The sequence below is a fragment of the Beta vulgaris genome, chromosome 5 (genome assembly GCF_026745355.1).
Source record: "Beta vulgaris subsp. vulgaris cultivar EL10 chromosome 5, EL10.2, whole genome shotgun sequence".
NCBI classification, from domain to species: domain Eukaryota; kingdom Viridiplantae; phylum Streptophyta; class Magnoliopsida; order Caryophyllales; family Amaranthaceae; genus Beta; species Beta vulgaris.
The window spans coordinates 9,926,007-9,951,650 of NC_079206.1; the positions used below are offsets into that span (position 1 = coordinate 9,926,007).

Sequence of the window (25,644 nt, forward strand, 5' to 3'; positions counted from 1 at the left end):
CAAGTATTAGCAATATCGAGTTAGTTTACATAATGTGGTAAAATACAATGAAAAAACATATAAGGTGGCAAGGTGCAAGATGGGTGTAATTGATTTTTTTTAAGAGAAATTCATTGATTAAAGGTCAAATAATATCTACAATAGATATTAAAAAATCAGATCGAGCAATAGAGCGCAATCCTTTTTATATTTGCTGAATCAAACTATTGATGATAAGTCTATCATTTTGACATAATTTGGGAAGATCATTCTTGATCGAGCTATATTAACTGCATCTGAGATTCCAATACCTTCATGTTAAGTCTCGAAATTCAACCAATGAGAACAATTTCTCATAACAAAAAATAAAAAAAAAAACGTACTCACAACTCTTATGGGGAAAAGGAGATCTCCACAACAGAGACTAAAATCCCATAATAGGATTTGAAGAAATCTCATAAAAAGATATTAATTTATTTAACAAAATAAGAAAATGAACTAAAAACTGAAAATAAAAAGGAAAAAGGAACTTATCATGGGTGAAATCATAGATGACAACCCCTAATTGATGAAGTAGGGGAGGCTAGAGTTTTAGAGGAAAAAAATAGAAGAAGTTTATAAATGGGTGTAATTGATTAGTAAGCTTAACTTGGTAAACATTAGTCATATGAACTTTCAAGTGATTGACATTCCAAGAGGTGTTCTTCCTAATGATAGGGGAAATAATTAGGGTTGTTCTCTTCGGCATAAAATAACTGAACTGAACTGAACTGAACTGAATTGAATTGAACTGAACTGAACTGAATTGAATTGAACTGAATTGAACTGAACTGAAATGAATAGTGATATGTGAGAGTAAAAGTATTGTCAAGAGCTGAACTGAACTGATCTGAACTGAATTAAACTGAACTGATCTGAACTGAACTGAATTGAACTGAACTGAAAATAAGGTGGGGAGAACATACCTTTATTACATCAGCCAACTAACAAAAAATAACTAGCAAAGAAAACAACAAAAATTAACAAAGGTCTGACACATGGCAATATGGCATCAATAGTTCCTATAATAGAGGTATTGATTGATATTAGTATAGATATGTACAACGCATTGACCTACCTAATGCAATAGCCAATAACAGCCAACTAATTTCAATAATTTACACTAATTCTCAAGACAAATGATCCCAATCAACTATAAAGAATTGGGCAAATGACAGTTTGCAGTGTTGCATAGCATATAAATCCAAAGAAAGAACTTCCTTCAGTACCAAAAAAAAAAACTTGTGTGAAAGCTTTAGAAACGAGTGTGCCAAATAGCTCCATCACCTTCTCCACACCGTTTGTGCACCTCGTCCATTCTCTCAACTGATTTACATACACCACTGCAGCTCCAGTCAAATGATGCTGCACATGGATTTCCTGCTTGAGTCTTCCACTCACAATCTACACAATCAACAAAATCAGACACAAAAAGCAGTAACTTCAGTCTTGGAAAGTATCAGACACAAACATCGGTACTTGGATTCGGTCTAGGAAGACTTCACATAATTGTGCTACAAATTAGATCCAGCTGACCTAATTTTTTCATAGTAGTTCAGACTTCAGACCAAGAGAAGATCTTTCTTTAATCAATTTTGTTCAATATAAGCATCTAACATTGAATTTTCAATGGTAAGACCAGGGATCGAGGATGTGATTACAGAAAAAAACATGAAACAGCCACTGAAGATATTATTCCACCTTCAGAAGTTACTTGCGACAGATGAACCCGTTCAAAACAAGGACCTGTCTGAGAAACTGGGAGGTTCAAAGCAGAATATATCGAGTAAACTGAAAGCTGATGTCTTGCCCTATGTTACGAAAACATTTTAACCTCAAGTACTCGTGTTGGATCCTCCAGACTCTAACAAGGGAATGAACACTTCAGTACTTCACATTGAGCCAAAATCATGGACAAATCTATACAAACTAACCAAAAAGGCACTTGGAGTTGTACATTGGTCTCACACAAATACTCGAGTCTAAGTAACATAGATCTTGCTACCAAATACCCCTATTACAATTGTCCCCTTATTAACATACTAGGTAAAGCTCAATAATTAATAATGAGAAGATATAACAGAACTCTTTCAGATAAGATAAAAACAAAGAAGCACGATGAGTAACTTCGCCTGCTAATTTCTAATCCCATTTCAGAACTAGCCAACAGATCAAAGCATTTTTGTTCCCTTCTGAATAAACTTTCTACACATTTAGCCTCAAATAAAAACAGAAAAGATGTAACAGAACTCTTTCATATATGAAAAACCAAGCCAATGACCAATGATTAACTATGCCTACTAATTGTTAGTCCCATTTTGGAACTTGCCAACAGATCAGAGGTACTCATATATGAGTGTGCTTAAATACTTCATCAGAAGGGTAACCTAAGAAATTGATTGCAATACACTTGGACAAAATGGTTCTCTACCCAAGACCACAAGAACCTATCAATTGCAGAAACTAAATCATTGTCTAACTCAAATAGGGATCATTCGAGACAGAGCAATGTCAATACAATGAATACTCAAACCTGTACATGAAAGCATTGACAAGCATCTCACCAAGAGGGGTTCCACAGCAGAGGCTTCTGTCATCAATATGACTGACATCAAGACCAATCAACCATGAACCGAGTGATACATCTTCATTTGCAAATCTGTGAAGTACATGCCTACAGCACGGCAAAGTTAACCAACAATTCTACCATCTATATTATACACAAAGGGGAGAAAGTCAAGTGCTCACTTATTTACTGAAATATAGGTGGCTAAGTCTTTTGAAATAGCATATATTTGACCTGTGGCATGTCTGAAATATTTGTTCCCTTCCTCACCAAACTTCCAGAATTCTGGTTCACGATACTTGTTTCCCCTGCATATGATAGCAGGAAAACCTCAGCTCGCGTCCTTCAAGCAACTAGAGGGAGATGAAAAGCTTAATTTTTCTCACTTTTGTGACAGGACAAGTCCAGACTTCATACAACCTATGTAGACATGGGGCTTTGACCTATGGCGTGCCAGTGCAGACACCACCATACCTGACATAGCATTGATAAGTTATTTACACAAATACTTCTACAGTTAACATTTAGTAAGGATATGGAGACACTAACCAAGATTTACATGCACATCATCATCAACTTTGATGTAGAAGTCAGCATCCCACTTTGCAACGGCTGTTGAAAAGTAAAGCTTAGTTTTTAAGGACAATTCATGATATCCTTCCACATGGTCCTGCAATATAGAACAATTTCATTCAGAAAAGCTCTTTCAAACAGCGATAAAATAGAAGGAACATTGCTGCCACCACTACAGTAACAGAACGTATATTTTTGCTATTTTCTAAACTTAATTAGCAAATGCTGAACAGCAGAGTAACCAAACTAGGAATACCAATTGAGTTCATAATGTATAAAAGTATCAAAATGATGAAATTAAAGAATTTATAACCACTACTTTTCTCCACTAGCGACATAATCACACACAAGGATATTGTGCTTGGTACCTACATGCATCAATTAAGAGACTGTATGTGGAGTGTGGACATGATTCATCTTAGTTGCGGTCTAAATTGTCACATTACATACTAGCAAAGCCACTATTGCAAATGCTTGCACGCAAGGATGAGTGTTATCATGAGTATTGCAATAGGATTTCCAGTCAAAGGGGTGAAAGCCAAAAATTCTATGGATGAAAAAGTAGTAAAGTACTCAATTCTCCACTTCCCGCTACTCCATTGTTGGAACATTTAGATGTGTTTTTGCGAAAATCGATTAGATTTTGTCACTCAATTCAACCATCCTTCTTGAGTTTCCCCTTGTACTCCAACACTCCTCATAAAAACCTTATAATGAGACAGGGAAGACCAATTGTTCTTCAAAGAATAGACTGAGCCTCCTCCATCCCTCGGGACCAACAATGGATTCAGTACATCGCATCGACTTAAATTGCATAGCTTATCCATTAACATCACATACCAGCCGAAGAAAATCTTTATGTTGAGCTTCTTCTGCTTCAATAACCCGATCTAAGATTCCCCCGGGACTAGCACTAAAACAACGTTTAAAGTAACATTAGTTCAGGCATTGATCCTGGAGCATGCAACCTCCACAAGTAAATTACAATAATAACATTACCTGTGTCCTATAACAAATTGCACAATAATTCCTTTCTCTTCCTCCAACCTTTTCAACTGCTCACCTGTGGAGAAACCAACAAATTACACAGCATAAAACTTTTTCTGACATGTAACATTACTGAAGGTTTTGGGAACTGTCATAGTTAAGAATCAAAGTGAACCTTTCGGCATCCAGGTTTCTCTAATTGAATCCCTGCGTTTTCTGCTACTGAATGCAGTCATGATTCCCATAACAAAGAAAACCTTGGGACGGATTTCAACTCCTTCTACCATAGTAGTTGGAGATGACGCTTCACCATGAACTTTGGATGCTCTTGTTGCAGCTAGCTGCATTTCTAAAGAGGAAATGCTTTTATCCAATTTCCTGAATGCGTGGCAATGTTGTCAACAATGCATTAGAGTAGGCACCATTTGATATGTTTGGTAAATAAAAAGGAGATTGTTTTTCTTCATTAAGAAAAGTCTACGAAGGCGCCACAAATGCTATAGAAAGTTACATGATAACATTGTGCGTTTGGGAGACTTGAGAAAAGACGTCGTTAGCTTGGAAAGACACTTCCTGTACGATACAACGTAAAAATGTAAATATAAACTTGGTTGGAGGAAATGCAGTGTTAATGTCATCAATTCAACTTGCCCTGCTGTCACATTTTATTAGTGGTTGAATTTGAATCTCATTCGGATTTTGCAAATGCAAAGACCTGCCCTCCATAACTGGTTCAGGAACTACCTGAAACCTACGGACAAGTAAAAGTGCATTAGAAAAAGGATTTCCCTAAACATACCATTTAAACCTACGAATTAACATTAAATACATATCCTAAAATGGTATCAAGTTCGGTTTGTGACAAAATCAAACACTGTTTGGTGTTATTGGTGCTCAGATTTTTACTTATACCATCTTACCATAGCCCTTAGGGCTGCATTTAACATCTACCTTAGAAGAAAAGAGCTACAGACGAGTCTGAACAAATCTAGATGTAGTCGAAGAACACCTTGGCCAATGACCTAGGACCTGACCAATACGCTGACTCAAATAACCCCATTGACCTGGACAGGCCCAAGGTCAAAAAAAAATATCACCCCCAAAAAAAAGGTGAGCTAACACAATGGTGGACTGATTAACCATGACTAGTTCAGTCGCATCTAGAAATGTCATTTTTCTTGCTCAATGAGAAAAATAAACAAACTTGTCTTTTCAGGGAATCATTTCTCAAAAACTTCAGCATGGACTACCAGGACACTTTGCTCCTGTGGATAAAAGACTATAATTGACCAGCCGCACAAAACTGGTTAACCCATCAAATGGATAAGAATCATGTCATTTTTTAAATAGGGTTTAGTAGAAGATGCATACATGAAACTTCTCCAGGGGTACTGGTACCTTGGTCTAGGAACATGGTGTTTAGGGATCTCAAGCATACCCTCTATCTTCAACCACAAAAATTTGGAGATCTAAAATGTAAAAATATATATGATTTTAGTACTCCCAGTCAATGGTTTGCAATGGTTTGCAAAAGCATCTGCATCCTTATAATCAGTAGAATTCTTTCCTCCCTGCGAATTGTAAATGGAAGGGAATTATCATTCCGGTGGTGCTGATTTATGCAGATGATCTTTTGACAGCTCAAACAATTGTGACAAAATCACTCACACTTTAAAACCTTCTTGTCAACAAGCAAGGGCCATCTCAAAAACTACTTGAGTCTTGAAACAGAGAGATCATCTTAAGGGGTTTTCATATCTCAAATGATATATGCTTTGAACCCTTACATGAACTCTGCATGATAAAAACGAAGCCGTTGAATTTCCCCATGGATCCTCACACTTAGCTGACAGCGTAAACAAGAGATCTTTTACCTGAAGGTACAGCTTATAGAGGTTCACTATCAAGCTAGCAAACTTAATCACTGCCAGACCTGACATCATTTACTGTGCACATGCTCAGCCTCATGCAACATCCTACCATAGTACACTTGCAAGCAGAAAATGAGTTCTCAAATATGTTGTCACGGCATCTATACATGGAATCTAGATGGTAAGCAACTCTGGTCCTCAATTAGCTGCTTAATGTGACAGTAAATGGCAGGCTATCCAATTTCCAATAATCAACTACAGGCTTTTCATCTTATTTGGCCACTTTCCTATAACTCGGAAATCTAAAAGGCAACAAGTAGGTGCTTGATCAACGGCAGAAGCTGTATACAAAGTCGTATCTCTTTACTGTCAAGGTGCGTGATGACAAAATAGCATTGTATGCACACTCTACCGTAAGAGCGCATAAAACATGTGTGTGTGTGAGAAACATTCAAATTGGTGACCTTAAGCCTCGTCATGTTCACCATCAAGAATAACTATCTAAAGTCTTCACAAAAGTTCGTAGTGTGAATACACATATTCGACTCTTTTTTCAGCCTTAGAATTTCTATCAACACATCCACTTTCATTTTGAGGAACATAAACAGGTCATATAGTCATTTTAAGAGGGTTACTTAGTATGCTAAGGGTATAATAGACAGTTATAAGGGTACCTTCTTTTCACCAGTAAACCCTGAACTCAAATGAGCCTTTTAGACTCTACGTCAAGTTATCAAACTTATAAATTAGTTGTTATTGCCTGTGAATATGACTTATGAGACTTGTTAGCTCCTATTTGAACATATTTTAAACTGAATATGAGACTAACGCGAAAAGTACAAGGTCTAATTTCAGATATGTTTTCAATTTCATTATCCTGATTAGGGATGTCAATGGGTAGGATCTGGACAGGGTCCAGATCCGTTTTTCAGGCATGGATTCAAATCCAACCCGGAACCTTTGGATAATGCAATTCTTTGTTAATGGTTATTAGCTTACAACAATTTCACCCCTCTACTATAGAGCTCCGTTTAGTTAGACCAAATACATTTGCAATGCACTATTATTTGCCATGAAAAAAACATTTTCTAGGGAAAACACAATTGTTGATTAGTTTTCCTTCGTTTGGTTTCTTGCATGAAACATAGAAAACTATAATTGATGATGGGTGCGAGGAGGGAAACATGCAGGAAAGAAACAATGAGGAAAATGTAGCATTCCTTCCTTAACCAAGTTTATTGGAAGAACTATTCTCCCTCTTTTACAAACCAAACAAAGGAAAAGAGAAATTCCCTATTTCCTACATATGTTTTCCGCTCAACCAAACACTCTCTACGATGCGAGGCAGGTTCATAGATAAAACATCATTTAGCATCACATTTTATGTACAATAACAATAATTGTGAATGAGATCAAAAACTAAAAATACATCTAATAAACGAGAAAATATATATATATAAAAAAAATAAAAAGAAAGATGAGATGAGAGAGAAACCTTTTGACGACTAAAAAGCCACAGAAAAAGCTAGCGAAGCAGAGGAAGGTGACACATCGAGTAGAAACTCCATTGCCAAGCTTGTGCTGTTTAACGCCTCCCATATTATTTTAACCTAGAAATGCTTAATTCGGAATTCTTCAACACATTTCCGCCATTACTGAAACTTCAATAATTTTTCTGTTATTCTAGATTTTGTCCAGTTCATCAAAATGAGGGATTGTTGATCTACTAGAAGTTTGTAAAGTTTGAATAATGAGTATGCTCCCAAGAATTAGTACATTGCTCCATGTATTCACGACTGAAAAGGCAGTTTCTTGAGTCCTACTTTTTTGTCAGTGTTGTATCAAAAGCAGAGTTGGGTACCAGTTGTATGATGTCGTACAATTTGCTGAGTTTTGAATTTTTTGGTGGAGAGCAGACAACGAATCTTGATGAGATGCCTGCCCATGTGTCTTTCTTTTAAGCCCATTTTCTTTTAGGTCGTGGACATATAATGTTACGTCTCTTGACCTCTATTTATTAGAGTTAAAAACTGGACCGATCCACAAGTGAATCCGTATTTGCTTTAGACCCACTTGTTTCAAAGTGAGAGTAAAGGTTGAAAAGCTGACCCAATGTCTACTCGTGCTCAATTGTACAAGTGAAAATGGAAACTCAAACTCATTTGGGCTGACCCAAGTTATACATGTGCCCAGTTGGGACCCGTCAAGTATGATCTAGATCTGAATTGTTTCCAACCCACAACTAACTCGCACCCAACTTCACCCACAAATGGCCTAATTAGACCCATCCAATTTCAACACGACCCAATCACTACCCGATTCAAATAATAATCTAATTATTAATCAGTATGGAGTATGAACTTATAGATTATAGTTGTTAATTGTTAGGTATTCCGTGTTCACAAAGAAGTGAAGAATAAAAGTGTTTTATCTCGATTATCGAATGTCCAAAATCAAAAATATTATCCTAATTTGATAAATTGATTATTGATAATTATTCATTAATGATTAATCACTGTAAAGTTCAAGTCTTGAATGTATATGCATTAATGCAAATATGAATTATGCAATAAAGAAAATAATCCAATAGCCATTAGGCATTAGCCAACAATATAAGTTGAGTTAAGTTAAGATCAACAACCGAAACATCAATGATCTTGATCCTCCACTAACATACATGAGGAAGGATATTATTGGTAGCCGACCCAAGTCCTTCTGAGAGCCGACTTATTCCGACCCAAGTCCTTTTGAGAGCCGATTAATTTTGACCCAAGTCATTCTGATACCGAATTCTTCCGACCCAAGTCACTTCGAAAGCCGATTTCTTCCTACACAAGTCATTCTGAAAGCCGATTTCTTCCTACCCAAGTCATTTCCTGAGTTGATTTATTCAATCCAGGTTATTCCAAAAGCCAATTTATTCCGACCCAAGTTATTCTGAAAGTCGATTTGGGCCTACTTCACTTAATCCATTCTGACTCAAATTCACCCAACATAGACCCCAGTCGACCCAGTTCCGAGAGCTCCCTCACCCAATTGAACCCGACCAAAGTCATCCCACCCAATTCCGACCCATGGCACACTCTCACTCAAATTATTCTGATCCAAATCGTTCCGATCTAGGTTGGGTCAACCCAAACTCACCCAGTGACCCAGTTTGGCTCTATTTTGCTTCATTTTAGCTCAACTTATTTTTGTTCTGCTCAATTTATTTAAATTTTACTCCCTCCGTTTCATTTTAATCTACACACTTACACTTTTCACGCATGCCAATGCAAAACTTTGAAGATATATATCTTTAGTTTTGTATTTGTAAAAATTATAAAAGGTACATATGAATAAAATACATGTTATGATAAATCTAACAAGATCCCACATGACTATATTTTCATCTGTGTATAAATCATAAATAATGGTCAACGCGAATTTTGTGAATAGTGTAAAATATGAAAGTGTAACCATTAAAATAAAACGGAGGGAGTATTTAGTTTAGTTCCAACTCTATTATTATTATTATTATTATTATTATTATTATTATTATTATTATTATTATTATTATTATTATTATTATTATTATTTCAATTCATCGATCTTACTTTAGCTCTATATGTCTAAATTGTTAGTTATGTGAAGACATGAGAAACAAAGTGGAAATGAAAAAATCCACTAAAAAAATGAGAATATAAGCTTCTATTACAACAAAACTTATAATAGACAAAATAAATAGGAATTACATAATACTATAAATGTGACAGTGTCAAGATTATTTTTTAAACTTATTATGTTTTGAAGTATTATAAACCCTAATTAATATAAACTATATTATTATATATTAGAATATGACCACATTGGATATTGATCCAAATACTTTATAAGAATTTAGAGATTTGGCCTTATTACTCCACAATTTTTAAAACATATAGTATTGTTATATTTATACTTAAGAGGAAACATAGAATGGAATAAGTTGTTTAGAGTATAAGGTATCTTGGGTTATATGGAGAAAAACCTATTAGATATTATGTTTATAATTATTAAGTAGATTACACATCTTTAATCATCATAGCATTTAAACTGAATGATGTTGATGTGGACATAAAATTTCATTTAAGTTACTTCTAAACATTATCAATCAGTAACCACTATACTATTCACTAAAACTTTGAAATATAGAGCTAATGTTCCTTTATCTCAGGGATGGTATTGCAAGAAATATACTTGAAGCTTAAAAGAGGCTAGTGCCTAGTAATAAGGGAAGGAAAAAAGTAAAGCCAATTTGATTGTCCGTTTTAGAGGTTAGAGGTTACAACAATTTAGATGACTAAGTCTCTCCCCTAGGAGATTTTTAGGGTTTGGGTATGTCAGTCTTGTTTTGCGAGTAGGGATCTCTTTTGGTGAGTGATTGGTCCCTCATGAGGGATCTGTTACTAAAATTCACAATGGATGATGATATACTAGTTAGATGTTCGGCTTTGAAAATCACTGAGGATGAAGAAAATGTAGTTAGCGTGGATGATATTTGGACTGACGACATTAACCCTAGCATGGAATTATCGGTGTTTGGGAAAGTAATGCCAAGGAGAACCTATAATTTCGAAGCTTTTAAGCGTACAATGAACCAGATCTGGGCGATTTCCAAAGATGCGTTATTTCGTTCGATCGAAAATGGATTGTTTGTGATACTATTTGCCACAAAGAGGGATATTGCCAAAGTTTGGAGGGACGTCCATGGATGTTTTACCAAAATTTAATTACGATGGATGAGATTAACGGTGGCTTGCGGCCATTGGAGATATCCCTAGACTGGAGTCCGTTTTGGGTGAGGCTATATAATCTACCCATGACTCAAGATTGGAAAGCCATATTCAAATGATTGGAAGCAACATTGGGACTATGTTGGAGGTTGAATCCGATGGCATCATGTGGGATAAGTCGGCGAGGGTCAGGATCATGGTGATTATTACAAATCCCCTACGTCTTATCTGTAAAATTCGAAGTAGTTTAACAATGGGGATTGTGGCTCAAAACGTCACCAAGAAGGGGAAATTTAACGGGTGGAGGAGGCAAAACGATTTCTATCATGTTCTCGAGTATTAGCTTTTTCTTCTCTTAGCCAAGGAATAAGTGTAGGTGCTTGTGATGTGAAAGAGGGAGGCAAGAAGCAGGGTGATAAGAAAGACCAATAGGGGGAACGTAAGTAGGGATGGGGTTAATGAGAAGGGATGTAGTAGTGTAGTGGAGGAAGCAAGTAGGGTGTTAATCGAGTCCTCCCCTGAGGTCTCTTCTATTAACATTAGGGAGCTTGATGAAAAGGAGGGGGATAAGAATGTCGATGTGGTATAGGAGGGAAGGAATAAAATAAGGAAACATTACAAGGGGAGGGGGAGGGGGAGGGGGAGGGGGAGGAGGTTGGTATAAAGATAGGTAAGGAGGAACCTGGAGGATTACAAATGCAGGGGGAGGGGTTATTGTTGACTTCTATGGACAGTGCCTTATTTTCTATGAGGTGTAGTGGCCCGCCTACTCGTATGCCAAAGAAGCACGTTAAACGTGCGCAACTTGGTGGCAGCAAGAGTGTGAAAGGAGGAGGGGGAGGAGGTGAGTCCAAGGGAGAGAAATGAAACACAATGATGGATGCCGACTCGGAAATGGATGGTGAAGATATCACCATGCGAGACGTCTATGATGCGGGGAAGAAATTCAAGGTTAGTGACACTTTTGATGGGGATTTTTGTCCCTTGACAGTACCGGAGGTTGTGGTGACCAACCCCACGAAGTACAATAAAAATATATAGTTGGAACCGCCAGGGATTGGGCAACCCTAGGACAGTAAAAACTCTCCAAACATGGTGTTGGAGGAATATGCCTAACATAGTTTTCCTTATGGAAATTATGGTTGACTCAAAAAAGCTTCAAGTAGTTAGAGAGAAGTGTGGTTTATCTGAAGGGTTGTGTTTAAGTAGCGCAGGTTTGTCTGATGGGATAGGTTTTTGGTGGCAGGATGTTAATGCCCATGTGATTTCCTATTCGACACACCATGTTACAGTTGAGATTCATGGTGAACATAATGTGAGATTGTAGACTGCAGTTGGCATTTATGGTTGGCTGGAGTAAGCTTAGGACCCGACGAGGGGTACTGATGTCGTGAGGAAGGTGGAAATTTGTGCGGTAGCTTTGAGTGGGTGGGATGCTACCACCTCTGGTGATGTTAAAAGGAAAATCAAGGTGAAAGAAGAGGAGCTTTAGTTATGGCAAAACAAGGCTCCGAATGGTGTGATGTTAGAAAAGTGCAAGAGCATCGTGATGGAGTTGGATGACTTGTATCGATTACAGGAATCTTATTAGCACCCCCAAGTGAGATCAAGAGAAATGTGTGATGGAGACAAGGACACTACTTATTTTAATCATAAGGCAAGCCAAAGGAAACGTCGTAACACCATTGTGAAACTTCCAGATAGTGAAGGGGGGTGGAGCTCTAATGAATTAGAAATCGGTAAGATTATTTCCTCTTATTTTACCAAGATTTTTTCTACATCTCTTCCCTCGACTTTCGATGTTGCATGTGCTGGTATTGATGTGGTGGTTCCAAGCACCGCAAATGTGGAGCTAATGGCCGAACCTACAATGATGAAGATCAAGGAGGCGTTGTTTCAGATGCACCCAAATAAGGCCCCTGATGTTGACGTTATGCATACTTTATTTTATTAGAAATTTTAGCATATTGTTTGGGTTGATATCGTTGGTTTTATCAAATCTTGGTGGAAGGGTGACGTTGATATAGATGGCTTGAATAAGACTTGTATTGTTTTGATTCCGAAATGTGCTAATACTTTGAAGATGAGTGAATTAAGACCAATTAGCTAGCCTTTGTTCGATATTGTATAAGATAATATCCAAAATGATGGCAAATAGACTTAAATTTTTTCTCCTTGATCTTATTTGAAAGCACCAAAGCGCGTTTGTTCCCGGACGTCTCATTACAAACAATGTTATGGTTGCTTTTGAAATATTTCATAACATAAAAAGAAGGGGTGATGGGAAGGTAGAATCGATGGTTTTCAAAATTGGATATGAGTAAGGCATATCACAAGGTGGAATGGTCTTTTTTGGAGAAGGTGATGTTCAAGATGGGTTTATGCAATGAATGGATTAACAAGATTATGATTTGTCTCTCTCGTGTTTCTTATGCTTATAAGCTGAATGGGCGCATATAGGGTCATATTATACCATATAGGGGACTTCAACATGGAGATCTGTTGTCCCCATATTTATTTCTCCTTTGTGCGGAAGCTTTTTCGACATTACTGACTAAAGCAACAAATGAAGGTCTTATTCATGACGCCAAGGTAAGTCGTACTGCTCCACGTATCTCTCACTTATTTTTTGCGCATGACAGTATATTGTTTACTAGAGCTACACTTCAGGAATGCTTTGTAGTGGATGATATTCTCAGTACATATGAAAGAGCATCTGGACAGAAAATTAATTTTGGTAAATCTAAAGTGTTTTTTAGTAAAAATGTGGAGAGTAACAAGAGAGCAGAGATTAGTATGATGTTTGGCTTTAAAGAGGTGAATCGACATGAAATATATTTAGGGATCCCGAAGGTAATTGGAAGATAAAAAAGATATTTTTTCAGTGTTAAAAGAGCGAGTATGGAAGAAGTTACAGAGTTGGAAAGAGAAATTGATATCTAGAGCTGGCAAGGAAGTCCTATTGAAAGCGGTCATTCAATCTATTCCCACATATATGATGAGTTTGTTTGCGATTTCGGAAGGAATTTCGGATGAAATTAATTCTATGTGTGCAAAATTTTGGTGGGGTGTCCGTGGTACTAAAAGAAAAAGGCATTGGATTAGTTGGAAAAAGTTGTGTCTCCCTAAATCCTATGGTCGGATGGGCTTTCGAGATTTAAGGGTCTTTAACTAGGCGTCACTTGCTAAACAAGGATCTCGGCTTGTTTGTGATACGGGGCCTTTGGTTCACCAAGTCATGAATGTGAGGTATTATCCCCGTTTCACTTTTTTGGAGTCTAGGAAGGGTTCTGACCCAAGCTTTGTTTGATGAAGTATTTGGGGAGAAAAAGATCTTCTCCTAGAAGGATTGAAGTGGCGAGTTGGGAATGGTACAGATAGGAGTGTCGGAGGAGGCTTGGTTACCAGGAGATTCATCCACGGTGGTACCTATACTACCGAATATTGAGAGCCCTGTAGATCTTCGTGATTCAAATTTGTTAATGAGGAGAATGAGAGGGATGATGAAGCCCTTGCCACACATTTTATTGCTGCAGACATACGGTTGATCAAGGAGATTCCTCTTAGCTCTCGAAAACCTCCCGACATTCAATATTGGTGGCCTACATCGAATGGTTTTTTTTTACCAAGTCTTGCTATTGGCTTGGGAAGCTTGGTCATCTTCGTGGCTGGTTGGACAGATTAGGAGGAGATAGGAGTGAGGTCTGGAGAACAGTGTGGGGACTGGGTGGGTCGCCAAGCTTAGCCACTTTGTGGTGCGAGCTTGTACGGGTTCGCTTGCCACAAAGGGAAGCAAATTACTCTTTTTGTCAAGGAAGTTGTGTAACTATCATCCATGCCCTTTTCACTATTCGATTGATCGGGAATTTTGGAGCGATCACCTTACGACGTCCAATTATAGTCGATGGACCTACATCCTCTTTTATTGATTTACTTATGTGGCTGAAATCAAAGCTAGATGTGACAGGTTTGTTATTGTGCTTAGCACTCGCATGGGAAACGTGGTCTTTCCGAAACTCAGTGATCCACAATGAACCTTGGAGCAATGTTGAGGAGCGTGGTGGGTTTTATATAATTGGTTAATGACTATGCTGGATATGTCTCGAACGTTCATCAAGCACCTACTATGATGCATATTAGCTCTTGGTCTAGTTGGTTTGTGCCAAGGGGGGAGGGTGAAGGTGAACTCGGATGCAACAATGTTAGGGGATGGAGTAGTGGGGGTGGGTGCTGTTATTCGAGATGCCCACAGAGTGGTTTTGCTAGCAGGTGTGCGGAGGTTCAAAGCTAGGTGGTTGGTGGAGACAAGGGCAACAAAGTTCGGGATGGAGTTGGCTCGCAGGTTCGGCTATGAAGATGTGGAGTGGGAGGATGATGCATATAATCTCTAGAAAGCTATTTCTCTGAATGTTATGGGACGTTCCCCAGTAGTTCTTGTCATAGAAGATGTCTGTTCTATAGGCTCTAGTTTCAATTCTTTTTTTCTTTCTCAGGTTAAGCGGGGAGGAAATACAGTTGCACATGTGATTGCTAGACTCCAACCTGTTAATTGAGTAGAGCAAGTGTTTATGGATGATGTTTCACAAGGTATTTTAACCTTGGCGGAGATGGATATTACGTAATAAAATGGCCCCTCTTTTCCCCTAAAAAAAAGGAAAGGAAAAAAGTAATTAACGAAACTATTCAACATCTACAAATAGAAGACGACAACCTTCTAGTTATCAATGCGATAAAAAGTGTTTAGGACTCTCCTTAGGTTATTGAATACATCATCAAAGACTTTCAAACACTTATTCAACAGTTCATCTCCAGGAACATCAAACATATCTATCGGGAAGCCAACAAGGTAGTATATTGAATCGCCAACATCAGACACTTAGTTAACTCTCCTTTCTAGATTGAAGTTTGTAATAGTTCTGCTTTACACCATATTCTTATAAATGACCAATTAGGGGTTTTTCTTGTACGGAGGACCGTAATTAATTCTTTTTTCTTACCTTATTTTTAAACAATAATAAGAGGAGAAAAAAGTGAGAGAAATTGAATAATACGACGTCGTCTAGACAAGTCCAAAAATTCTCATCATCTAAAATTGCTGAACAAAATTGAGGATAAACCTTCAAATTCATCATCCATCTCTCAAACTCTCCCTCTCCTCACTCCTTTGAGCACCATTATCAAACACCCAAATACCAAAAATGGCGCACCCTTTATCCGCCTACCACTACCACCATGCTGCAACATCACCTTCTTCTTCCTCCATTACATCACCTAAACCCAGAAAACTTTCTTCATCTTTCTTAACTCCTTCATCAGTCACCTTATCCTCTAACCCCAATTCTTCCCTCCAATTTCTCACCAACAACAAACTCTTCTTATCCTCACCTTCTTCTTCTCCCAAACGCCTATCTGTTGTTGCCATGGCTCCCAAACCCGGGGGCAAAGCTAAAAAAGGTAAGTTCATAATTCACCATTGCATAATGTTATATACTTCCTCCGTTTTATAATACTCGCAACATTTTGACTTACTTTCATATTTGCCGATATACAACTTTGGCCATTGATATCTCTAATTGTAATTTTAGTATGGAAAAATTGTAAAAAGTTGAAATCTTGTAAATGAAGTATACATTGAGATAACTTAAAGAAATTCAACATTAGTGTATATTGCTCTATGTAATAATAATTCTGGGTATTGTTTGTTTTTTTTTTCTGAATGTTGAATAGTGATTGGAATGATTAAGCTTGCGTTAGAAGCTGGTAAGGCGACACCAGCGCCACCAGTGGGACCCGCTTTAGGTTCAAAGGGTGTGAATATTATGGCATTTTGCAAGGATTATAATGCCAGAACTGCTGATAAACCTGGATTTGTTATTCCTGTTGAGATCACTGTTTATGATGTCAGTCCTCTATCCGTTTCCTTTTGATTTCATGCTGTCTGAGTTTGTTTTTTTTTGGTAGGATTGGATTATATCTGAATTGGGTTTTGTGAATTTGGGTGGATTACAGGATAAGAGTTTTACTTTCGTTTTGAAGACTCCGCCTGCTTCGGTGCTTCTTCTGAAGGCTGCAGGTATATATTTTTTGTAGTGGTTTCAGACTTTCAGTTTACCCTCTTATACTATGCAAGATGATACGTTCTCGAGTTTGGTAGTCTGTTTGGTTCTTTTTACATGAATTTGTGGAGATTAAGGTTGGTTTATTGTCGCATTTGTAATTTGAAGTGACGAGTGAATTGTGTTAGTAATTTGTTCCCCATCAAGGTTGGTTTATTGTCACATTAGTATATTGAAGTTGGTTTATTGTAACATTATTATTTTGAAGCGAAAAGTATACATAATTAGTGATTTTGTGCAAATTGAGGTTGGTGTATTGACACACTAATATTCTGATGTTGGTTTACTGTCACATAAGTATTTTGAAGTGAAGTATGTGGAGATTAAGGTTGGTTCATTATCACATTGTTGTTATAAAATGATAAGTATTATGAAACCAAAAGATAAAATAAAATGTAAGGTATTTAAAATGACAAATAAAAAGGATTGCAGGGATGACAGAGTATTGAAATCGATTGTCTCACTTTTACAACCTTTTATGCTATAAGACTTGCTTAGAATTAGGAACCTAGGACGTATGTGAAGGCCATTGTTGGGTAGTTCTAGGGTAGGAACATCATTTGTGTTGTAAATTCTAACAAGTTTTCAGTTCTAACTCCAAGGTGTAATCTTTTCACCGAACAAATATGGCTTAGTATCCGAATTAGTTTTTTCATGTGTAGTTGTAGTGTCCGAGGTGAGGCAAGGGCCTCATGTCTCTTACTAAGAGGGAGTATGTTGGTAATGCAATATTAGCCTCTCAGTAGAAGTCTAGGGATATGTTTTGAGTGTTAACTCGAATTGAGCACTAAACAACTATGTCACTCGTCTTTCATTATCATGTTCAACGACCTCCTACTTTGCTGTTCACAGTGTTGCTACTTTCATATGAAATCAGCAGATTGGTAGAATGTTCGCATTGATGTGATCTTGTTTTGGTTGGACACAATTAGTCAAAGTTCCTGTTTGATATGACTTCGATTTCATCATTTGTTTGATATGTAATATTCATTGGCAATTGGCATTTACTTGGATAAATTGCTGTTTAATCATGTTGATCGTAAATGCAGGTGCGGAAAAGGGATCGAAGGACCCAAAGAGCGAGAAAGTGGGAAAGATCACGATTGAACAAGTGCGACAAATTGCCACCGAAAAGTTGCCTGACTTGAATTGCTCAACGATTGAATCTGCAATGAGAATTATAGCTGGAACTGCTGCCAACATGGGAATTGACATTGACCCACCTGTTCTTGAACCTAAGAAGAAAGCAGTCATCTTTTAATTTTATCTATCATAGTCAGTTTTTGTAGGCTGCTTAAATGTTCCCCTTGATTGATTGATTCTCTTATTGTGCTGGATACATGGATGTTTTTTAATTAGTCTTTTATCCGTATATCTAATGTATATTGAAAAAAAGATGAATCGTAGTCATCCATTTGAGTTTGCTCATGAGAGTGAGGAATTGCTTAGAACATGTCTCCCGGTTCCAAGAGGTATTGAGATCGATTCTCACCTTTAGGAAGTTGGGATCCCATTATTCACCTCTTGCTGCTGTTGGGATGATTATTGTTTTCTTAGGATCGGATTTGATACAACAAGCTTTTAGAAAGGCGAATGCAGAGGCAACATTGATGATCCAATATCATCCATGGGACCTCAGTTTCAATAATGCTCATTGCCTTTTTTTTATGAAGGGAAATAGTGCTCATTGCCTAGTAAATAGTACATAAAGACACTTATACATCTTTTTGAAATGATGGGGAAGATCAACCTGTTACCCTAGAGTAATTTTTATACGTTGAGCAACGGCCGTTCATTCTTGTTTTGATGATCATTGCACAGGTTTAGTACTAGTTTTATACGAAAGATCATCTATGTGGGGTAGATGAGGGTGTGCAAGGAGCCCAACAGCACAGGGCCCCTAAAATTATAAAGGCCCCAAAATATATTATTTTGAAAATTTTACTTCATATTTGAAGAAATCACCCTTGTTTCCCACCTTTAATAAATTTGTCAATGATTTATCTTTAGATTTTCAACTTCCTATCTTTAGAACTCTAACCTTCTATCTTTATTTTCAATAAATTTAGGGGCCCAATTTTCATATTAGAACCGGGGCACCAAAATCTCCAAGACGGCCCTAATCTTAACACAATGTCAATTGTCAAATTCAAAAGATCTTTTCATTTGTTCAGAATAGTTTGTTAAAGAATCAGGAAAAGCACGAAATGCCAAACCATATGATTTGGTGGAACACATCAAACTGTAATGTCATTAACACTATAACCTAGAGGTGATCATTTTGGCCCGGCCTGCTGGCCCGGCCCGGCCCGTTTTTGGGTCGGGTTTTGGGCAGAATTTTTCGGCCCGCGGGCCCGGTCGTTTTTTTTTGGTCTTTGGGCGGGCTTTGGGCAAGCTAAAAACGACTTTTTAGTTTATTTTTTTGGCCCGACCCGTTTTGGCCCGCAAAAGCCCGGCCCGAAATAGCGGGCTCTGGACAAAAAAAATCGGCCCAAATTTAGGCCCGGCCCGGCCCGACCAATGGGCAAAATTTTTTGGCCGCTGCCCGACCCATGATCACCTCTACTATAACCATAAATGTCAGATGTGGGAAAACATATTTCTACAACGCGTCATTTTTTGATAACATACTAGTTATTAGGCACGGGTTATGTTTCGGGTAAGAAAATTTTCATTTATCAATATTGGACTTTAAGATGATAACACAAAATACAATTTTATATAGTAGTTAAAACTTTAGTATATGAACTTGAGGTCATGGGATCAAAACCTATGCTATGCAATTTCTAATTTTTTTTATTCATGGGATCGAAACCTATTAGATATCAAGTTCCAAACCTATATTATCTTGATTTAATTCCTGATTTCAAAACCATACTGTTATATGAACCAAACATCCTTTTAATATTATTTAAGTATACAAGAAGCTGCCTACATATCACATTGTTAAGTAGTTAATGGTACGACGTGAGTTACCGATTAGCAATAACATATATATGAGTTATAATTGTTAGTATTGATAAACATATACTTTTATGAAATTACTTATAGTACCATATCGTTATAGAATTATCCTCTTATCTCACCAAAAAGTCGAAAAAGGGTAGGATTTAGTTATGGATCAAAAAAACACAGAAATGAGAATGAAATCATTTCGGGAATATGCCATTATTGATTATTGACACAAAAAGCGGAATTCTGTACATGTACCCAAAATCAAAAACCCATAATTTTCTCAAAATTAAAGAATAGTTAATTCTCAAATCCAATTGCAGAAAGAAGGTTCCTTAAAATATTAATTCACGACCAACACAAACTCACCACAATCTTAAGTATTGACCTAGGATTGGAGTTGGAGAAGGTGGGACAGCAACTCAACAAGACGAGCGAACGCGTTGTGCCTTGTCACTGCCATCTCAAACGTTGACCCTCATTTCCAATCATCCCATATTTCCACACTATAATCTAGGCTCTTACCCAAAAAATTTAGAATTAAAATGCATATTCTCATTTTTTTTATTTGCGACGGTTTAACTTTTACACTATTTACAAAATCTATCTCAGGTGATCTTCGGTGATTATAATGAAGGAAAAGATAGAAGTAGATAGTAAAAGGAAAAGGAACTCAGGTAAGAGGAGAGAAATAAAAGAGAGTTTATTGTCCAAATAGAAAGTGTAGCAAGTAATATGAAACTTCCCATAATAAAAAGTATAGCGAGTATTATAAAACGGAAGGAGTACATGTAAACGATGTTTGATTCATTTTAATATATATTTTTCGAATATATACTTTTTATAATTTTTAATTTTTTATAATTAAAAATATTAATGTTTAAAAGACTTAAAATTAAGCATTGATAAACGTGAAAGTCAATTAGGTATAAGTAGAAGATATTGCGCTTGCGCAAGTACTGTGCTACTTCTATTATAAAAACCCCTCAAAATCAGGAGAAGTTTAAGGAATTTGTAGATCTCCGATTCTTCTGTATTCGTTCATTCTAAAAGCTTTCGATTTTACGCTCTTCGCTAATTTTTCTGGTATGTTTTTTCAATTTACTGTACTCTTTCCTTTTTTTTTTTTTAATTTCACTTTGTATATTTTACATAGTATTTGCAATTTCATTCTGCTTTTATACATGTATATCTATCATCAACTCGTATTTTTTCTATTTTTATTTTTTGTACTTTTTATTGATTTTGATTTTTAGATTGCTTGCTTTTGTGTTGATTAAGATTCAGATCATTGTCATTAGTACGATGTTTAACTGCGTGCTGAATCTGCTGATTAGTGGGGTCATACATGTGATACATCGTACCTAGCAACTGTTGTTCAATGTTTTTAGCTTATTTTCTTTTACATCAAAATAGATTATCACTGAAAAGTAATGATCTATAAATTGTATAATTGTCTATATAGTTTAGTATGGGTTCAGGATAATCCTAACTAATCTGGCAGCCGAACTGCCGAAGCGATTGCCAACACTAATTACTTACGAAATTATATATATGAGATAATTTTCTCCACCATTTTTAAAAATGTGCCACATTTGATCTATTTAGAACTTTGACCTCGAATTTCTGTTATTGTATATAGTACAAATGACAATTAAAAACTACAAAGATGATGCGATGATAGTATTTATAGATAGGGCTGGCAATGGGTCGGAGATGGGTCGAATAGACCTCAACCCGCCCCATCACCTGCGTACCAAATCTCCATCCATACCATCCATCACCCGCCAAAAGTTCCATCCATATCTGCCCCATCCGTCAACCGATGGACCGGGTGGGGCGGGTGGGAAATGTATAAAACTAGAAAAAGTTATTTGTATATTAACAACTTTAAAAAATTAATAAATAAAAATTTAGCCATCGATGAACCGCAAAGCGACTAAATTTTAATTGTCAATTCTTAATACATGCCAAAATTTAGTACTAATGGTAATATTTATATATATATTTATATAGGGGCAAGATCACTTGCGAAATGATCTTTACATGAGAAATGAGAATGAATCTCAACCACACGATTGGATTAGAGTTATAACACTTGTTCATTAGAGTTACATCCCTTAAATAATTTTGATCCCAAAGAAAAAAAAATTTCGCAAAACTTATTGCGCGTAAAATTCATTATCATTTCTCATGTAAGTATGCATTCTCATATGAACTCAATTCTCTCTCTCTCTATATATATATATAAAAGAATTTATTAGTATATTGAGTGAAAAAATTCCCACCCATCTCTGACCTGCCCCGCCATCTACTCCACCCGCCACCCTCCGTCATCCGTCTCATTGCGGGTTTTCACCTATTTATCTGGGACGGGTGGGTGGATAATTCATTCATCCATTGATAATTGCCGGTTCTATTTGTAGGGGTGAATTTGAACAGGTCCAACCTCACATTGCTACTTTAAAGTTACTTTTGATAAATTGAGTGTTAAAATGAGAGGAAAACTCAAATGTTACCAAGTCGTGCTAAACTAGCCCCAGTTTTACCTAATTTTTTTTAACCCCTTGTAAAGTGGGATTTGAAAATGTCGATTTTGTACATGCAAGTGGTATATTTTTTGGGCTAACATGATGGAACTAGCTAGCGAATTGTGTTCTTGACTTCCTGCACACATTCATGTGTGCTGATTTACGTAAAACTGCTGCAAACTATGTGCTCCCACCAAAGAGCCTCTTGTCAATTTCATTTATGAAGATAATGATAGGTTGTTTCCCTTAAGAGAGGGTCACCTAAACATTTATTTCTACCTTCTCAAAAAAAGATGTAAAAATAAATTGATTGCTAAACTCATTGGTTCCTAAATCACTTAGATATCCAAACTGCCTACACATTGGGAATTTTGGATTTTATTTTATTATTTTTTCGGAAAACAATTGCATAAAAGGTTTATTCATAGACTGTTTTTTCCGTATAGATTACTTGATATCCAAACTGCCTACGCATTGGGAATTTTGGATTTTATTTTATTATGTTTTTCGGAAAACAATTGCATAAAAGGTTTATTCATAGACTGTTTTTTCCGTATAGATTACTAGATGGTGTTGGATGTTCTAAATTTTCTTTTCTTGACGTTTTTAAGCTAGTGTGTGATGCCTTTCTGCTACTGTATTATCTTCAAAATACATGGTGCACTCCTTTCAAAATTGTGTCATTGCGTGGTACAATTAAACCTAACTCAAACAATCATAAAATACATCTTGTTCTGATAAACCCATCAAGACCACCCTTTTGTGATGAGTTTTGAGAGTGGTCCACCAGTTGTACTAGAATTTATAACACCAAATGTTTGTCTTCGGGAGAGTGTGATCAATAAACAAAATCATAGCTGATGTGTTACGATAAATTGAAGATGCGCTTACGCAGTTTGTTTCTAATTTTTAGAAACATGGATGAGGAGATGAATGCTGTTGCGGAGATGAATGCTGTTGCTTCTAAAGTAAAAGAAGAGTATCGCCGAGCTCCGAAGTTGAACCAAAGGATCATTTCGTCAATGTCAAGGAGATCTGTTGCGGCCCATCCTTGGCATGATCTCGAGATTGGTAAATTTCAAACTTTTTTTTTTTGATCTTCGGTATGTTATTTTCGAATGAATCTAAGTGGTTTTCCATATTCTGTTTACAGGACCTAATGCCCCTGAAATCTGTAACTGTGTAAGTGGTCATCTGCTTCAGCTTGCTAAGCCCCAGTTTTTTATTACATTTGACTGACTTGCTTGTAACTAATAACACCTGAAACCTTGAACATTACTTGCTATCATTCTACTCCAGGTTGTTGAGATACCTAAAGGGAGCAAGGTCAAGTATGAGCTTGACAAGAAAACTGGACTTATTATGGTGAGTTCAGAATGTACTCACCTACTCATTATGCCACGGCAAAGATCAATGCCTCAAACTTTTTACCTGGAATATCTGTTTCAAGTCTTTCATACTTGTCTGTCGTATTCAATTATTTTATACTCCCTTCATTGTTATTAATCATATTCATACTCATTTTGTACTACTCACATACTTCAACGTCAAACTGTGTAGATTGAGAAAAGAAAAGGGTATACTTATTGTCTTATTCCATACATTGCCTAATGTCTTATCCTTCTTCAGGTTGATCGAATATTATACTCATCTGTGGTCTATCCTCACAACTATGGTTTTATTCCAAGAACATTGTGCGAAGATGGTGACCCCATGGATGTTTTAGTGCTCATGCAGGTAATGCTCTTGAAGATGATCAATTATAATAACTGCATCTTCCCTAGCTGTAATCACTATTCTATGCAGGAAATGGTTTGTCCGAAGGACTGCTATACGTATAAAAATATGCAGAATTTGAGGCTTAGAATTTTTGTCATGTTTTCTGTCTTCTGCAGGAACCAGTCGTCCCAGGTTGCTTTCTTCGAGCCCGGGCAATTGGTTTAATGCCTATGATTGATCAGGTTCTACTTTGTAAAAGGGTTATTGTAGTCCAAAATCATTTCTTGACAATTAGTTAACTGATGATAACCTCTTTGTTTTATCCGTAATCAGGGGGAGAAAGACGATAAGATAATTGCAGTTTGTGCCGATGATCCTGAAGTTCGCCATTACACTGATATCAACCAGCTTCCTCCTCATCGTTTGGCTGAGATCAGACGCTTTTTTGAGGACTGTATCCTTCAATTATTTGTGTAAACTGATAAGTAATTTATCCGTAGAATTAAACTTATATAACTGATACATTTTTGTGAAAGGAACATTATTTCTTTTTCTTAACAAACTTTTAGACAAGAAAAATGAGAACAAAGAGGTTGCAGTGAATGAATTTTTGCCAGCTCAAATTGCTCATGATGCCATCCAGCACTCTATGTAAGTATGAAGTAGTATTGCAAAATGTTCTTCAAGGGTCATGAAGCCAACTTCTGTAGGTTTCTGAACTAATTTCCATCTCTTTTGTTTTTGTGCTCGGAAATTTTAGGGATCTCTATGCGGAATACATCCTACAGACATTGAGGAGATGATGAATGGCACTTTCAATTATTGTCATTCATATCCTGAAGTAATATTGAAGGCTTTTGGTCACATTGTTACATCTTATTTTTGGTGCTACCTATTTAAGAGTCGATGTTGGAAATCCCAAAAGAAAGAAAAGGAGATTTTCCCTGTTCCTTTTCTGAATCTTCTTGTCGAAAATTTTATGTATTGTAGTAAAGCTAAAACAATCTTCATGAACTTTGAAGTTGAGTTTCCTGTATCATGTTTGGTTTAGGAGGCTATTGTAATTGTCATTCATTCGACTGTCAATTGTCCTTTTCTTTTATCTATAAAATATACATTATTTTTGTTATAATCCTGTCTTGAGCAGTTGAAGTTGATAAACTGCTGATGAAACTGTAGTGAAGCTTTGTTTTCATGATGTATTGCTGTGACGTTTGTGGCTGAGTCGTTGGGCATTGAGTTAGCGTAGGGGTGTTCATTTCGAATATCCGATCCGAAAGGATCGGGAAAAAAGTGATCCGAATTAGATCCGAAAGATTTTGTATCGTATTGAATATTCGAAAATTTCAGATCGGATCTGCGGATTTTCGAAAACTAAAAAATTGAAATTTTCAAAGGAAAAGTTCATAAAAAAAATTTCGGATCGGATCGTCGGATATTTCGGGATATCCGGTCTTGAAAACGGATATTTCAGATTGGATATCCGAAAATATCCGAAAATCTTCCATGTTTCGGATATCTGAAAATGAAAAATTCTGATCCCTACTTATTTCAAAA

General features: G+C 36.6%; 3 protein-coding genes across 3 annotated transcripts; 2 read left to right on the forward strand and 1 right to left on the reverse strand.

Moving 5' to 3' along the window:
- Positions 1-1,025: 1,025 nt before the first annotated feature.
- Positions 1,026-7,930, reverse strand: LOC104892648 (beta-1,6-galactosyltransferase GALT31A). The gene is made up of 11 exons (XM_010678632.4): positions 7,511-7,930; positions 4,796-4,895; positions 4,656-4,717; positions 4,320-4,522; positions 4,157-4,220; positions 3,998-4,070; positions 3,134-3,254; positions 2,971-3,058; positions 2,767-2,892; positions 2,583-2,692; positions 1,026-1,422 (listed from the first exon to the last, which is right to left on the reverse strand). The coding sequence occupies exons 1-11, from the start codon at positions 7,612-7,614 to the stop codon at positions 1,274-1,276; spliced, it is 1,200 nt and encodes a 399-aa protein (XP_010676934.2). The 5' UTR covers positions 7,615-7,930; the 3' UTR covers positions 1,026-1,273.
- Positions 7,931-15,871: 7,941 nt separating this feature from the next.
- On the forward strand, positions 15,872-18,313 carry LOC104892650 (50S ribosomal protein L11, chloroplastic). The gene is made up of 4 exons (XM_010678633.3): positions 15,872-16,223; positions 16,497-16,669; positions 16,779-16,842; positions 17,935-18,313. The coding sequence occupies exons 1-4, from the start codon at positions 15,968-15,970 to the stop codon at positions 18,144-18,146; spliced, it is 705 nt and encodes a 234-aa protein (XP_010676935.2). The 5' UTR covers positions 15,872-15,967; the 3' UTR covers positions 18,147-18,313.
- Positions 18,314-20,770: 2,457 nt separating this feature from the next.
- Positions 20,771-25,219, forward strand: LOC104892651 (soluble inorganic pyrophosphatase 1). The gene is made up of 9 exons (XM_010678634.3): positions 20,771-20,923; positions 23,282-23,439; positions 23,522-23,550; positions 23,668-23,733; positions 23,998-24,105; positions 24,264-24,329; positions 24,421-24,541; positions 24,657-24,738; positions 24,848-25,219. The coding sequence occupies exons 2-9, from the start codon at positions 23,286-23,288 to the stop codon at positions 24,888-24,890; spliced, it is 669 nt and encodes a 222-aa protein (XP_010676936.1). The 5' UTR covers positions 20,771-20,923; positions 23,282-23,285; the 3' UTR covers positions 24,891-25,219.
- Positions 25,220-25,644: the final 425 nt, after the last annotated feature.